We start from the raw sequence: 16,620 nt of genomic DNA, 5'->3' as shown, positions 1-16,620 counted from the left end.
GCAAAGTTTCTGTCTTTTTCAGCATGATCAAACAACTATCACCCAAACTAATCATAAAGGCTTTACTTGGCACTTTATTGAAACTAAGGCAATAAAACATGATTAATACAGTATCTTAATCATATGAACACACAAAAACAGTAAGGATACATATTGGGTTGTCTCCCAACAAGCACTTTTCTTTAATGCCTTTCAAGCTAGGCATGATGATTTCAATGATGCTCACATAGAAGATAAGAATTCAAACATAATGGGAGCATCATGAAGCATATGACTAGCATGTTTAAGTCTAACCCACTTCCTATGCATAGGGATTTTGTGAACAAACAACTTATTGGAGCAAGAATCATCTTGCATAGGAAGTCAAAACAAGCATAACTTCAAAAAATTCAACACAGAGGGGAAACCTGATATTATTGCAATACGTAGAAGCATATGATCCTCTCTCATAATAATTTGAATCATGAATGAATTCAACAATATAACCAGCACCTAAAGCATTCTTTTCATGATCTACAAGCATATAAATTTTACTACTCTCCACATAAGGAAATTTATTCTCATCAATAGTAGTGGGAGTATCGTAAAAGACTTGAACACTATGAATTGTTTCCACATTAAAAGAGTAATGTTCAGTAAGAGGGTACTCATAATTGTGACAAGTTTTATTATTGTTCTTCATTATAGCATAAGTATCATCACAATAATCATCATAGATAGGGGGCATACTTTCATCATAATAATTTTGATCATTCAAAGTGGGGGAACTAAAAAGATCATCTTCATCAAACATAGCATCCCCAAGCTTGTGGCTTTGCATATCATTAGCATCATGGGTATTCAAAGAATTCATACTAACAACATTGCAATCATGCTCATCATTCACATATTTGATGCCAAGCATTCTATGTAATTCTTCTTTTAGCACTTGAGCACAATTTTCATTTCCATCATTTTCACGAAAGACATTAAAAAGATGAAGCATATGAGGCAGCCTTAATTCCATTTTTTGGTAGTTTTCTTTTAATAAACTAAACTGATAAAACAAGAAACTAAAAGATTCGATTGCAAGATCTAAAGATATACGTTCAAGCGCTAACCTCCCGGGCAATGACGCCAGAAAAGAGCTTGATGTCTACTACGCAACCTTCTCCTTGTAGACGTTGTTGGGCCTCCAAGTGCAGAGGTTTGTAGGACAGTAGCAATTTTACCTCAAGTAGGTGACCTAAGGTTTATCAATCCGCGGGAGGCGTAGGATGAAGATGGTCTCTCTCAAGCAACCCTGCAACCAAATAACAAAGAGTCTCTTGTGTCCCCAACACACCCAATACAATGGTAAGTTGTATAGGTGCACTAGTTCGGTGAAGAGATGCTAATACAAGTGCAATATGGATAGTAGACATAGGTTTTTGTAATCTGAAATTATAAAAACAGCAAGGTAATTAATAATAAAAGTGAGCACGAACGGTATTGCAATGCGTGGAAACAAGGCCTAGGGTTCATACTTTCACTAGTGAAGTTCTCTCAACAATGATAACATAATTGGATCATATAACTAGCCCTCAACAGGCAGCAAAGAGTCACTCCAAAGTCACTAATAGCGGAGAACAAACGAAGAGATTATTGTCGGGTACGAAACCACCACAAAGTTATACTTTCTGATCGATCTATTCAAGAATCCGTAGTAAAATAACACGAAGCTATTCTTTCCGTTCAATCTATCCTAGAGTTCATACTAGAATAACACCTTAAGACATGCATCAACCAAGACCCTAATGTCACCTAGATACTCCATTGTCACCTCAAGTATCTGTGGGCATGATTATACGATATGCATCACACAATCTCATAATCATCTATTCAACCAGCACATAGAACTTCAAAGAGTGCCCCAAAGTTTCTATCGGAGAGTCAAAACGTGTGCGAACCCATATGCATAGGTTCCCAATGTCACGAAACCCGCAAGTTGATCACAAAAACATACATCAAGTACTCAGATGAATATGCCATTGACACCACAGATAGACACGTGCAAGACATACATCAAGTGTTCTTAAAGACTCAATCCGATAAGATAACTTCAAAGGGGAAACTCAATTCATTACAAGAAGGGAGAGGGGGAAGAACATCATAGGATCCAAATATAGTAGCAAAGCCCGCGGTACATCGAGATCATGACATCTCAAGAACACGAGAGAGAGAGATCAAACACATAGCTACTGGTACATACCCTCAGCCCCGAGGGAGAACTACTCCCTCCTCATCATGGAGATCGCCAGGATGATGAAGATGGCCGCCAGAGATGGATTCCCCCTCCGGCAGGGTGCCAGAACGGGCTCCAGATTGGTTTTTGGTGGCTACGGAGGCTTGCGGCGGTGGAACTCCCGATCTAGGTTTATTTCTGGAGGTTTCTGTATTTATAGGAGCGGATGGCGTCGAGAACAAGTCAGGGGGACCCACGAGGGAGTCACGAGCCCCCCAAGCACGCCCAGGGGGGTGGGCACGCCTCCCTGGCTTGTGGCTTCCTCGGGACTCCTCTCCGGTATCTTTTTCTTCTCCTATTTTTCATATTTTCCATAAAAAAATCACGGCGAAAGTTTTATTCCGTTTGGACTCCGTTTGATATTCCTATCTGGAAAAGGTCAAAAACAAGGAAAAACAGAAACTGGCACTGGGCTCTAGGTCAATAGGATAGTCCCAAAAATAATATAAAATAGCATATTCATGCATATAAAACATCCAAAGTTGATAATATAATAGCATGGAACGATCAAAATTTATAGATACGTTGGAGACGTATCAACCGACAAGTCTCTTTACTCGTTCCGTAACACAAGATCCCATGACTTACACTTGAGTCACATTGCTTGCAAGGCTTGTATGTGATGTTGTATTACCGAGTGGGGCCCGAGATACCTCTCCATCACACGGAGTGACAAATCCTAGTCTTGATCTATGCTAACTCAACGGACACCTTCGGAGATACCTATAGAGCACCTTTATAGTCACCCAGTAACGTTGTGACGTTTGATACACACAAGGTATTCCTCCGGTGTCAGTGAGTTACATGATCTCATGGTCAAAGGAATGAATACTTGACACGTAGAAAACAATAGCAACAAAATGACACGATCACATGCTACGTTCATAGTTTGGGTCTAGTCCATCACATGATTCTCCTAATGATGTGATCCCGTTATCAAGCGACAACACTTGTCTATGGTCAGGAAACCTTGACCATCTTTGATCAATGAGCTAGTCAACTAGAGGCTTACTAGGGACAGTGTTTTGTCTATGTATCCACACATGTATTTGAGTTTCCAATCAATAAATTATAGCATGGATAATAAACGATTATCACGAACAAAGAAATATAATAATAACTAATTTATTATTGCCTCTAGGGCATATTTCCAACATCTGCATCTTCATCTTGAGGTAGGCGTAGTGGGGGATGGCCATGAACTTGTCCAAAGCCGGACTGCCTAGCAGCGTGTGGTAGGGGATGTTGAGGTCCACCACCTCGAACCAAATTGGCTCACGGCGGAAATGCACTTTGTCGCCAAAGAGGACATCCAGCTGGATTTTGCCTATCGACGAGCAGGATTGTCCCGGCACGATGCCATGGAAGACAGTGCTGGTCGGTTGGAGGTCCTTCTCCTTCATCCCAAGCTTGAGCAAGGTGTCGCGGTAGAGGATGTTTATGCTGCTGCCGCCATCGACCAACACCCGGGAGAACCGACACGTGAGTCTCTTGGAGGCGAAGGTGGGGTCGAGGACGAGCACATATGAGCCATGGTTTGGCATCATCGCGGGATGGTCTGCTCGGCTCCATGTAATTGGCTTTTCAGACCAATGCATGAACTGGGGAACGGAGGGGACCGTGGTGTTCACCTCGCACCGGCGTTGTCGCTGGTTGTGCTTGTCGCCGCCTTCGCTGGTGAAGACGATGTAAGCCCCGTCTTGCACGGGGTACTCATCATGGAGACGGTCGTCGTTAGGATACGACGGTGGTGGACCTGGAGCCGAAGCACGAGGTGCACCAGCAGCCGCCGGGGGAGCCGGCAGACCCTCACCTCGCGACAGTCGATGTGCAAAGCTGCACTGCCGGAGGGTATGAGTAGCTGGCTTCGCCCAAGTGTGCATCTTGCATGGTGCGTCGAGCATTTGCTCGAAGGTGAGCTTGGGCTGCCAGGTGTTCTTGCTGGCCCGCTGCCGCTAAGAGCCGGCTTGTGTACCCGGCGCATCTTCCTCCACGCGGGCCACCTCCTTGCTTGCAGAGCGTGAATCAAGTTGATCCATGTCCTGGCCGAGCCGGTCAGCATGAGAGGCACGTAGCGGACTGCTACGCGCTTGTTGCCCCGGGCGATGCCACTGTAGTGGTGTAGTCGATGAGCTCGTCCTCTAGCTTGGCGGTGCCGCTGTACTTGGGGGTGTCCCAGGGGAGAGTGAAGCTTTTGGGGAATGGCTCCCCTTGGATCCGGGGGCCGAAGCACGCGGGACCAATGGGACCCTCCTCCTCCAGGAGGGCCGACTGCGTGCGAAGGTTGATGCGCTTGCGAGCATCGTTGTCGCTATGAGGGACGCGAGGGCTGATCCGGGCTGAGATCGGAAGGGTGTCGTGGGACTCGGTCGCCTTGGCCTTTTCCCGCCGCCTCGGAGGGGGAACCTCATGCACCGAATCATCCTCGTCACCAGCCTCCCTGCGGCGCCGGCTGGAAACCGGCTCGCTTTGGTGTTGGGAACGTCTGTCTTGGATGCCCTCGCCCTTCAGGCCAGAAGTGCGACGCATGGAGGAGCCCTCGGCGTGATGATGGCCGTTGGGGTTGCGGTGAGCCTCCGGTTGAGCTCCCGGAGACATCGAGTGCGCGACGCTTGGGTAGAAATGAGCCTACTGCTTGCTAGCGACGTCAAGGAGGTCCTGGACCCGCTTCTCTTGAAGGGCGCGCTCCTCGCCCTCCAAACCAGACATCTCTGTCATAGCCGCATGGGTGGCCCGCATGTTGGCCACTGGAGTATCATAGATAGGTTGCTTGCCACCTAAGATTTTGGCAATGACCCGGCCGCGGCCGCGGACCTCGCCGCGCCGACTGGGGCCATCAGCAGTCGGAGTGTGGTCGTAAGCGGAGTTATACTCACGCTATGCGGCCTCCATCCGACGCCTGGCGGCAGCGATAGCGATGCCCTCTTCTAGGATCTGTTGGCGGGCCTCCTCCAATGAGGCCCTAGCATCAGCTGGGTTTGCCGTGGTGGCAATGGGCGTCTTCAGGCCGGCAAGGGCGGCGTGAAGTGGGTCTGCAGAGCCCGCAGCGAGGTCAGCTGCCTCCGCTGAAGCCTTGCCATGAGGCTTACTAGTGCCGGCACCAATAACCATCACCTCCATGAGGTTGGAGACGACAGCGACGTGGTGTGGGGCAAGACACCCCGTAGATGACGGTGGATCGTCGCAGACGAGCACCTCGCTAGGGTACTCGTCAGGCGCAGGCACGGCCTCAAGGGAGAGCCTGCTGAAGCTTGCGCATAGCGCATCAATGTCGATGCCCTCGCCGAGGTGGCGAGGCTCATCATCAATGCGCAAGTCGCTAAAGAGAACGTCAAGGTTCGCAATAGCAGCGATGACGTCGCTGGACAGCGACTCGCTGGCGAACTCCTCGTCAGAGTCCGTGAGACAGCGTGGATCATCGGTCAGCGTCACAGAAACCTCCGCAAGGGCAGGCTCCACTAGCATGCTGAACTATCCGGACACGAGGCATCCAGCGGTGCTGGCGAAGGGTCCCGCCCGGAGCGTAACTCCGGCCGATGTCGCGGACGGCCCCATGGTGGGCGCCAAATGTCGGTGTTTACTCACGACATCAGCCATGGGTAGGCTAAACATGAGTGGTGGGAACCGTAAGGACACCGGCGGGCTCTGGGAACGGGATTGGTACAAGCAAGAGAGACGCACGATGTACCCAGGTTTAGGGCTCTCCCTAGAGATAACACCCCTAGTCCTGCCGGAGTGGTTGATGCACCAAAGGGATTACAGTGTGCTCCTTGAGCTGTTCGACGGAGGAGGAAGAAGGAGTTGTCGGCTTGCGTCTACCTCTCCTGTATGGGTGTGTGTGTGAGCAGTTGATCGACCTCCTGCATGGAGGGGGGTCGGGGGGTTTTATAGACAAACCCACCGACCTACAATATGGATAAAAGTCCAAAGGAGGGTCCCGCCTAGAAGCCTCACCGGCTAGCAGCCTCGCTAACCGGCCTTTAAGTAGTCGTCTCGCTCCTAGCTGGCACGCACATTCCAGCCGGCCAGGAGGGATTGCCGTCTCGCCCCTAGCCGGCAGAAGCTCCCCAGCCGGCCAGGAGGGATTGTTGTCTCGCCCCTAGCCGGCAGGAGCTCCCTAGCCGGCCAAGAGGAGTTGACCGTCTAGAGGAAGTCGATGCCTCCCTTTACTCTTGCATGCAAAGGAGTAGGCTCGATGAGCCTACCCCGGGGTTGTCCCCCTTTCAGGTGCGTTGTAGTAGATTCAATCTTGCGGTACTCTATATCCGAGTGATAGAAGGGGAGATAACACATATTTGTATTGTTGCTACTAAGGATAAAAAGATGGGGTTTAAACATATTGCTTGTCTTACTTTGTCTACATCATGTCATCTTGCTCCAAGCATTACTCTCTTTGTTATGGACTTAATACCATAGATGCATGCTCAATAGCAGTCGGTTGGTTTAGTAATAGTAGTAGATGCAAAATTATTTCGATCTATTTGTTTATGGACGTGATGTATATATGCATGATCATTGTCGTGAATAACATCATAACTATGCGCTTTTATATCAATTGCCTAAAACTAATTTGTGTACCCTCCATATGCTTTTCTTTCGAGAGAGAAGCCTCTAGTGAAAACTATGGCCTTCTCGGTCTACTTAATCAATTTACCGAAAAACTAAAAACCTTGTTGCCTTTTATTATTTTTTATTTTACTTTTAGTTTTATATATATACTCTATCAAAATTATCATTGCAAATAATGAGTCCAAGGGGATTGACAACCGTATTGCTCGCGTTGGATGAAAGCATTTGGTTTTGTGTGTGTACGTGCTGACGATGGGAGTTTGGCATGATTCTTGTATTGGTTCGATAAACTTTAGTTCTTAATTAAGGGAAATACTTATTGTTACTATATTTCTTCATCGTTCCTCTTTAGGAGAACACCAACACAATTTACTAGTAGGAGCCTCCTTCGGAGACGCAGTTGGATGGATGTGTCATGCCGAGACCCTTTGTGTTTGGTGATGGCAAGCCTTGACGTGCATCTTCATTCCCGTTCCAGAGCTGGCATGCTTCCTTGTTCCATGTTTACTCACGTTTAGATGGCCTCGATGTTTTCAGTTGTATGTTCATGTGTATATCCTTTTCGCCTGAAGTGTTTGAGGCTTAGTAAGCTTCTTTTCAATGCATTTATATCTTTCTTTTTTATTGTTCTTATTTGAAGTTGGACGTTACAATTGTATTCTTGTTGGTTCTTGACTTTGTTAATTCAAAGTCGGACAAGGCTAGAGACCTTTTGAGGCTCGTTAGTTGCGTCTTTTCTCTAAAAAATAGGTTCTTAAAGAGTCATTATGTGTTTACCGTTCAACCCCTTTGCTTCCACTGAACTTTATTTGCTTCCGAGATTCAAATGACAAGTATACTACTCAAGCTGAAAGAACAATCGAACAACAAAGCTCCACTTGCTTCTCTTGCCCCTAAAGAACTCGTTGTTTCCGCCTCTGCAGGGGCGGACGCACGTTGATAGTTGTGGGGAAGCTTGCCCCACTCAATTTTTGTTCGTACACTAGGATCAATCCTATGAAGCTACTTGTGCCCCCACATTTTTTTGAGGAAAATGTGTGCCCTCACTTGGCTCATTACTTTGCCCCCGCTCAGCCAAAATTCTTACTTATTTTCGAAAGCCCATATAAGTTCTAAATCTGTGAAAGGCTAGAAGCAGCCCACAACCAAGAAACATCCCAAAACCTACGATTTCATTATTCAATGTATCAGTGCGACCTAGTCCACGCACGCATAGAATAACATAAAGTAAAACATATGGCATCCACCCTGAAATTTTCATTCGGCGATGGCGACATCATGCAGTCCCCAGCTCGCCACCGGCCATCAGCGACTTGCCATCGCCCATCTCTCGCTCTTGCACGTTGCCGCCATAACACGGACTCATCACCAATTCTGCAATTCGAGCGTTCTAATTGACATAAAGTAAGCCATATATATATATACTATTTTTTCGTGAATACGCAAAGATTGTATATCATTGCATTGATAGTAGAGATGAAAAAGTACAATTTTCGGTTACAAGAGCCACGCATACACAAGTCGGCGCGGGCCCAAAGAACCGGAACGGTGAGAGGTAGGGGCTGCTCGTCCCCAATACACCAAAAGAGTTCTGTCTCTTAAAAAAACATGATTGCCAAGCCGTTGGCACCGGCGCTAGCCCATAGGCGTGCGTCTTCTTGGATATACTCCAATAGTCTTGCGGTGGATGACAGAAGGTGATCGAAGATACAACCGTTCCTATGCGTCCATATCGACCAAGTAGTGAGTGTGATGATGGAGTTGAGCCCTTTCGTAGAGCGACGGGGGATGTGGAGCATGCAGTGGTCCACCATTCCGCGAATGGTGTGTCCGGGTTCGGAATCGTAGCAGTCAAGCGCAACCATGAGAGGACCTCGTGCCATACGTGTCGCGGGAACAGGCAGGCAACGAAGATGTGATGTATGTCTTCAGGAGCCTCGTCGCAGAGTGCACATGTGTCGTTGTGTGGCAGCCCACGTCGAGCGAGACGGTCTGCCATCCAACAACGATCCTGCAAGGCAAGCCACATGAAGACCTTGATGCGTAGGGGGCCCAGGTCTTCCATGTTAACTTCCAAGGTGCATCAAGCGTAGAGCCGTGAAGAGGGCCGGATAACAGGATTTGGCCGAATAGGCGCCGAACTCCGTCCACCCACAGCGCAACTCGTCTGGACCTGCCTCAAGAATTTTGTGCTGCAGCATACGCCAGAGTTCAATGTACTGCAAAAGGCTCGCAGGGCCCAGGGTGCCAGCAATGTCGTGCACCCAAGTGTGTCCAGGTAGTTGCTCCACCATCGTCCGGTCTCGACGGCTGCGTTTAGGGACCAACGCATAGACAAGCGGTGCGAGCTCTGAGGTGGACTTGCCATCAAGCCGGCGATCGGTCCAGAATTTGCAAGTCCGCCCATATCGTACCTCCCAGAAAGTGGAGGTCCAGAATATCTCCAAGACCGCGGGTTCGTGCGGGAGGTGAAGCTGGCTCCACGGGCGCGACGCATCGGTGTGCTGGAGCCATAGCCACCGCGTGCGTAGCGTGACACCGGTGCGCTACAGGTCCTGAATCCTCATGCCTCCTAGGAAAGCGGAGCGACACACGCGGTCCCAGTTCACACGACATTGTCCACCTAACGCGTCCTTGCGCCCAACCCACAAGAAACCACAGATGATACGGTTCACACGTGTGAGGATGGTCTTGTTGACAGCGATCGTGACCAGGATATGGATGGGCATGGCGACATGCCAGCATAGGGCGAGGCGGTCCCCAAGAGAGAGCATGGAAATGAACCAAGTAGAGAGCTAGGGTTCTTTCTTTTCAATCTTTTTATGTTTATTTCTGGTTCCTATGTACAAACCATATTAGTATATACAATTTATGTTTATAATTTTCAAGTTTAGATGACTAGGTCAGTTCAAAGTATTTTCTCGAAAGATGTAAATTCGAGTTTCAATTTTAGTGTAGACTGACACACTCAAAATTTTATTCGAATAATCTATTCTTCCTAGTTTTCAGCACACTTCAAGTTTGTGTATGATGTTCAACTTGACAATTCATTTAATGTTTTGCGTTTTAGCACTTAAAACTTGCTGGGAATATGATGGAGAGGTTATCCAAAAACCAACAATCTCCAAGATGCCTCAAAACTAGTTGATTTGAATAAGCTTCCAATCGATCCATCTAAAAGGAAGATGGCTCACAAAGAAAAGTCCCAATCAACAGAGGGATATAAGAAGAAATACTTGATGTGAGGCATCATCATCGTCATCCTAAAATAAAATATTGAAGACAAGGACAATGGTGAAGATCAGTCGGCATTTTAGTGCTAGTTGGTATGAACCATAGTCGTATTTGCTTTGTAGAAAAAGAATTGCTAAATAATTCTAAGGAAGTGATAGTTAAACTTGTTCATGAGGTGAAAGACAGTCGTGGGATGAAACGAAAGGTAATGTGCTAAAGCCCTTTCCATTTTTATAAGGGCGTTCCTCAATGTTTTCATTCTCCCTCCATTTGACAACAATTTTCTTTTGTCAGGTTGTAGGTTCGATTATTATTTATTAAACAATGTGCAATCTTTCTTTCGCAACTTTGGAACAAGATATTGAAATACTAATGTAAATTCTTTTATTTCAAATTGTTATTTTTTAAATATTTGAAATGAATGTGGTTATCTCATGGAGAATGAAGTGATTTTTCCTAGGTTTTAGTTTATAAGGAGAAGTGTTAATTCATGAATATGGCCATATATTTTTGCCCTCTCTCAATTCTTTTTCTGGGTCCGCCCCTGTCCTCTGCCGGAGAGAATAATGGGGAGACAGAACGAGGCAGGGCACACGTTTTGTGATGTCGTGCTTCCTTCCTCGCACGCGTGAATTGTGATTCGGGTATCAGTCGTGACATGGACATATATGCCATTATCTGGCTCACCTATTACTCGTCTGTACGTGCGCTGGTGAGACACGGGGTGGTGGCATCCCAGTAGCGCCGAGACAGAGTTCTCGCGGCGCGCACGTCTCCAGCTTTCGCCGGGAAGAGGGGGTTTGCGCACCCGCAGCCTGCAGGGCAATACAACTGTAACGTGCGTCAGAGATTCAGAGTGTACTACGGAGGGACTACTTCAATTTTTTTATTTGGACTACATTATTATTTGATCATTCATTCATGATACCTCTGTTTTGGGCTGGCCGACACAGCACTAGTTTGTTTAGCGAATAAATATCAGTTGGCATGTCCTCTAGAAAACAGTTTCCACGCCTATTCTGCAATATTTTAGAGGGTTCTAATGCGCATCCCGTCGGTGCCCCCATTTTATTACTCCTCGGTCTTGATCTATCTCTAGATAATCCAAATTGTACTAATTTATTTCAGAAAAGCGCACTATTGAAACAGTCTGCTATTAGAGCGTCTGTCCTCTCTTTCAATCAATCAAAATAAATAAAATAAATTAGAGCAGCGGTGGCGTGGAACGTCAGGCGTGTAAATCGCACGGCAACTGAAGCGCTAAACACACGTGCTCGACTATGCCTGAAGGTTTTGACATCACTGTAAAATCACAGCCCGATAAAACATTCCTGAAGGTCTAACTTTCCTGAAGCCAAAGCCGATCCTGTTTGTTCCAACGTACAGTATCTGCTAAGTTCCTGCAGATCAGAAGATCAAAAGCATTCCCGAACCATATCACCGTGTTCAGATCTTCAGTTGACCACTCAACATCGACAGCATAGCTAACACCCAGCGGAGCGCCAACCCCGGCCCGCACTTCCAGACTATATTTTTACACCATCCATCGAAGTCCCATGTGCTATAAATACGTCTCGCCTTCGTGGAGATTCACCACAGCCTCGATCGATCAGGTGCAATTCTTTAGCAAGTCCTGCAACACACACGACCTCCAGTTTTGCAGAAATGGAGCTCAAGGCGGCTGCTCTCGTCAGCGCATTGCTTTGCCTGGCGCTCTCCCGCGGCGCGCTGTCCCAGAGGGCACGGGCGCCGATCGTCGAGACCCCGGCGCCGGCGCCGGCCCCGCGCCACGTCGAGCTCGCCGAGCTGCTCTCCCTAGCCGGGCCTTACGGAAAGTTCCTGGAGTACCTCACCAAGACCGACGTGATCAAGACGTTTCAGAGCCAGGCCAACGACACCAAGCAGGGCATCACCGTGTTCGCGCCTCAAGACTCGGCGTTCGCCGCCCTCAACGAGACCGTGCTGTCCAACCTCACCGCCGACCAGCTCCGGTCGCTCATGCTGCACCACGCCATGCCCAGGTACTACCAGCTCTCGGCCTTCTCCGCGCTGGCGGCGGCGAGCCCGGTGTCCATGTTCGCGTACAAGGTTAACGTCACCTACGCCGCCGGCACGATCGGCGTCGTGTCGGGCTGGGCCACCGCCAAGCTCGCCAGCAGCGTGTACTCGACGTCGCCCGTCGCGGTGTACGCGCTCAACAGGGTGCTGCTGCCCAAGGAGATCTTCCCGGCCGCTCCGGAGATGGCGCCCGTGCCTGCGCCGGCGCCGGCGCCGGGACGTGGGGGCAAGGCGATGGCCGACGCGCCGGGCGCCAGCGAGCGTGCTGCCAGTGACAATGCGGGCGCCAAGAGTTCGTCGTGCCGGGTCGTCGGCGCAGGGAGCCTTGTGCTTGGCTACGTGGTTCTGGTGGTCTCCGGGTTTTTGATGGTGTAGTCTGATAATTCTGTACATGCATTGGCACGAACCATGATTTTTTTTTTATTCCCTTCCGGAAAGTGTTACCAAATTCGTTTATTCCGCCGAAATGGTGTACAACATAATGTAAACGGTGCACATCGTAATGTATGCACTGCTTGTATGTATATTGTAGAATTACTTATCGTAAACATGAGAGATTGAGAGCCAACTTTATTTGTGCACGTGAATGAACGCCATTCCGTTTTCGGGTACGTTCTGAAGAACCTCTCTTGCATCACTCGTTTGACACCGTCCTTCATCGATCCTCTTAACCGCCTCGAAACTAGGAAGCTGGCCAGAGTTCTCAGCTCTGCACAAAATACGGACATCAGTCCCTCTACGGGCAGTTCAGCTCAGGCCACGTCTTCACTGCGGCAGTTGAACGATGGAGTTGGCGGTTGCGCTCCTCGCCGCCGCGCTGTCCCTAACCGTCCCGCTCGCCGGCGCACACCGCCCGCTCGCCGATGAGGTGGGCGCCCGCGCCCACCTTACCGAGATCCTAACGCCAGACCGGCCCTTCCAGACCTTCTTGAGGTACCTACAGCAGACCAACCTCGTCGAGGTGTTCGAGAAGCAGGCCTACCGGACCCACCACGGCATCACCCTCTTCGCCCCCGCCGACAGGGCCTTCGCCGCCGTCCACCCGTCGGTAACTTGATTTTTCATCACACAACAAGTCAAGAACCATCATACGTACCATCGTCTCGATCTGATAGGATGGGATGTTGACAACCGTTGCAGGTGCTGTCGGGTCTGAAGAAGCACCAGCTCAAGAACCTGATGATGTACCACGCGCTGGCCAAGCACTACGCGCTCAAGGAGTTCGACGGCCTGAGCCGGGTCAGCCAGGTGACGACGTTCGCCGGCGGGATGTACACGGTGAACGTGACGTGCGACCCGGGGGCCATCCGAGTGCAGTCGAGGTGGGCCGCCGCCAAGATCCTCGGCACCGTGTACGGGGTCGCGCCCATGGCGGTGTACGAGATCGACAGGGTGCTGCTCCCGGAGGCGATCTTCCGCGTGCAGCCCCCCGTCGAGGCGGCCCTCCCTGACGCAGAGCCCGCGGCGAGCGCGCCCGGCGCCAAGGGTGGCAACGCGACGACGACGCCTGGTGATAAGGCGGAAGGGGAGAGGTCTGCGTGCAGAGCAGCGGGTCGGCTCGACAGCTACGTGGCCGCCATGGCTCTGTGCGCCGCGTCGCTGGTGGCGGCATTGTGAAGTGTGCTACTGGCCAATACATGCAGGATAGTACGTACAAGCCATTGGGTGGATGCAGTGAATTGCTCTACTGATCGAGATTAGGATTTAGGATAGGTCAGGACTTAGGAGTTACATTACACGATGATATTGTGACGTTTTCGGAGTGTGAATGTGTGATAACGGCGGAATTTCAAAGTTTCAACCAGGGATCTTCCTGAATTCCATTATCTCGGCTGCTTGGAATTCATATATCAATTACCTAACCACCGGGTAAGGGCTCTGCCGACGCGCCAGGCGATTCCACGCCGGAATTTCAAAGTTTCAACCAGGAAACATTCCAACAATTCGAGTAATGGATGCTACTCCCTCCGTCCAGATGTATAGAGCATGCGCATAGTTCTAGATCGTTAATTTAACTACTTAAATATGCAGTATATATAATAAATAATATATCATTAGATTCATGCGAGAATGTAGTTTCTAAATATGTAATTTGTATAGCATATAATATATATTTAACTACTAGGAAAAGGGCCCGTGCGTTGCAACAGAAGAAAATAATAACACACGTTCTTAATTTTTTAAAAGAAAAAGGTTTATAATCTGACTATTTGTAGCTACGTCTCTAACAAAGATCATCTTATACTATAAAAATGCAGTTCAAGATCCATGGATTTTTTAAACACGGCTTGCATGTTGATTTAATACGTACAAAGAAACGGGTAAGTGATCCTCAATTTTTATCTTCAATCCTAATTTTGCTGAGATGTTCATCCACAATCCGGATCAATACCGGTATGAAAGAAAGAGAGATAATGCATTATTGATTAGGATTGCATCCAAGATAGTACTTTTTTTAATGGTTAACGGGTAAAATAACATCATATTCATATTCTACATAGTTTTCTAATTAAATTTCATATATAAAATGTTAAATTTAAAGTTACAATTTAGAAGATATGAGTGTTTTTAAAAACATTTGATATGTATTGCGGGTTTAATGTCAACAACATGAGGGGGTTTTCTATGAGCCAGCCAGTGCACGCCACACTTGTTATTGTGTAACACAATGGGATTTTTAAAACTCTAGCAACTAATCTCGTCGATCACAAACTACTCCCAACCCCTAGGCATATAAACACTTCTCAAGAACTAAGTAAAACCTAAACCTAAAAGACTTAACCGCTCAAATTCTAAAGATATTTAGATCAATCTTATGGAGAACTACTAAAATAGACCACATGACAGTATGAAAATAATAATCATTATTAGCACAATTTCAAACAATATGAAAATCAATATTAAACCACTGGTGCATAAACCTCATATCAACAGTTTAGTGTCCATCGATTTCGCAAAATGAATCTCTTTTTGCCTGGTTTTTATTTTTTATTATCTTATGTTTTTATGTTTTCTTTTCGGTTTCACATTTTCTCTTAGTTTTTCTATTTACTTTTTTACTTATTTCTTTTTCATTTTCCTAAATTCTTCCAAATTTTTGAATAATGAAAATTTGTCTGATCCACAATTCATTTTTGAAATAACGAACATTATTAGAAATCGTAACATTTTTTAAATTCATTTTTTTTAAATGTCCGAATTTTCTGAATAACAAACATTGTATGATTTCATGAACAATTTTCTAGAACTCACAACTTTTAAAATTTGGATTTTTGAGAAATTACGAAATAATTTAAAGATAGGAAAAATAAAAAAAATAATGAGAAATAAAGACATAAAAATAAAGATAAAAACATGGACCGGCCATTAAACATAATGGAAAGGAGGATGTGCATTCTAGTTGTAATAAAAAGAAAAAGGAGAGACTGAAAAAAAGCTGCATGATCCACGGATCGAACCCGGGTCTGCTCTCAAGCAGCATGCGGCTTCAGCCACTGCGCTACGCATGCCTTTGTAACATTTTCTTGTCCAAAGTTATAAGAACGAAACCTCACGGCGATTTCGACAGGAGAGAAAATCTGAATCGTTTTCTTATCTTGTGGATGGTATGGTGGGTAATTTAGTGCAACTTTAGGGGTAAAAATTATGACGTATGACAGAAGCAATATCTGTTTTATTATTAGGGGAAGATAGTTAAATTAACAATCTAGAACTACGCGCATGCCCTATACACTTGGACGGAGGTAGTACATAATTTAGTTTGGCAGATGACTCGATTTTATGGATAAAAATAAACTAGACAAAGTATACGAGATTAAACATGCTGACACCCGTAGAACCATTGAAATATGAGACATAATTTCACTACCGACGAATTTTCAGCACTCGTTCACCGTCTTCTTTGCGTGCGACATGCCCACGTAGGCCTGCACCATCGCTCTCTGTTTTTTCTTGTCTTCAACGAACAGTCCAACCACATCTTCTCCACCTAGCCTCGTCTCTTACCTACAGACACTTTCATAGATGTGTTGTTCCTTTATTCACACCCTTCTTTTTCTCCTCCCTCCTCCCTTTTTTCTTTCCTCAACAAGGCGTGCAACAACAGTTTTTGCAACAAAGATGATGTTGCAATGGGGACTGCTACACGATGTCATTTTCTACAACATGGTCTTTGTTGCAAAAAAAAATGCAACACGAGTCTTGATGCAGAACTACGGATAAGAGGCCGTAGATGTTGTTGTAAATTCTGCAACAAGAGTCTTGTTGTAAAAATACAGAGAAGAAGTTGGAGATGTTGTAATAAATTTTCCAAGCAGGATTTTCTTGCACGAATGAGGTTTGCAACAAGGGTCTTGTTGCAGGAAAATAAAGAAGAAATTTTGCAACAAGGATCTTGTTTCTGAAACTGGACCGTTGTTTCAGACTGTATTTGGTGAGGGATGGCGACCCAGCTGGTAGATCGGATGCTGCGTGCGCATATATCGAACTGCTAGTCG

General features: G+C 46.9%; 2 protein-coding genes across 2 annotated transcripts; both read left to right on the top strand.

The window, feature by feature from the left end:
* Window positions 1-11,664: 11,664 nt before the first annotated feature.
* On the top strand, window positions 11,665-12,648 carry LOC123430410 (fasciclin-like arabinogalactan protein 7). Its single transcript, XM_045114278.1, has one exon. The coding sequence runs from the start codon at window positions 11,732-11,734 to the stop codon at window positions 12,497-12,499; it is 768 nt and encodes a 255-aa protein (XP_044970213.1). The 5' UTR covers window positions 11,665-11,731; the 3' UTR covers window positions 12,500-12,648.
* Window positions 12,649-12,908: 260 nt separating this feature from the next.
* Window positions 12,909-13,741, top strand: LOC123428592 (fasciclin-like arabinogalactan protein 7). Its single transcript, XM_045112815.1, has 2 exons — window positions 12,909-13,172; window positions 13,265-13,741. The coding sequence occupies exons 1-2, from the start codon at window positions 12,909-12,911 to the stop codon at window positions 13,739-13,741; spliced, it is 741 nt and encodes a 246-aa protein (XP_044968750.1).
* The last annotated feature ends 2,879 nt before the right edge of the window (window positions 13,742-16,620 follow it).

The sequence above is a fragment of the Hordeum vulgare genome, chromosome 2H (genome assembly GCF_904849725.1).
Source record: "Hordeum vulgare subsp. vulgare chromosome 2H, MorexV3_pseudomolecules_assembly, whole genome shotgun sequence".
Taxonomy (NCBI): Eukaryota; Viridiplantae; Streptophyta; class Magnoliopsida; order Poales; family Poaceae; genus Hordeum; species Hordeum vulgare.
This window is presented reverse-complemented; position numbering and strand designations above follow the sequence as displayed.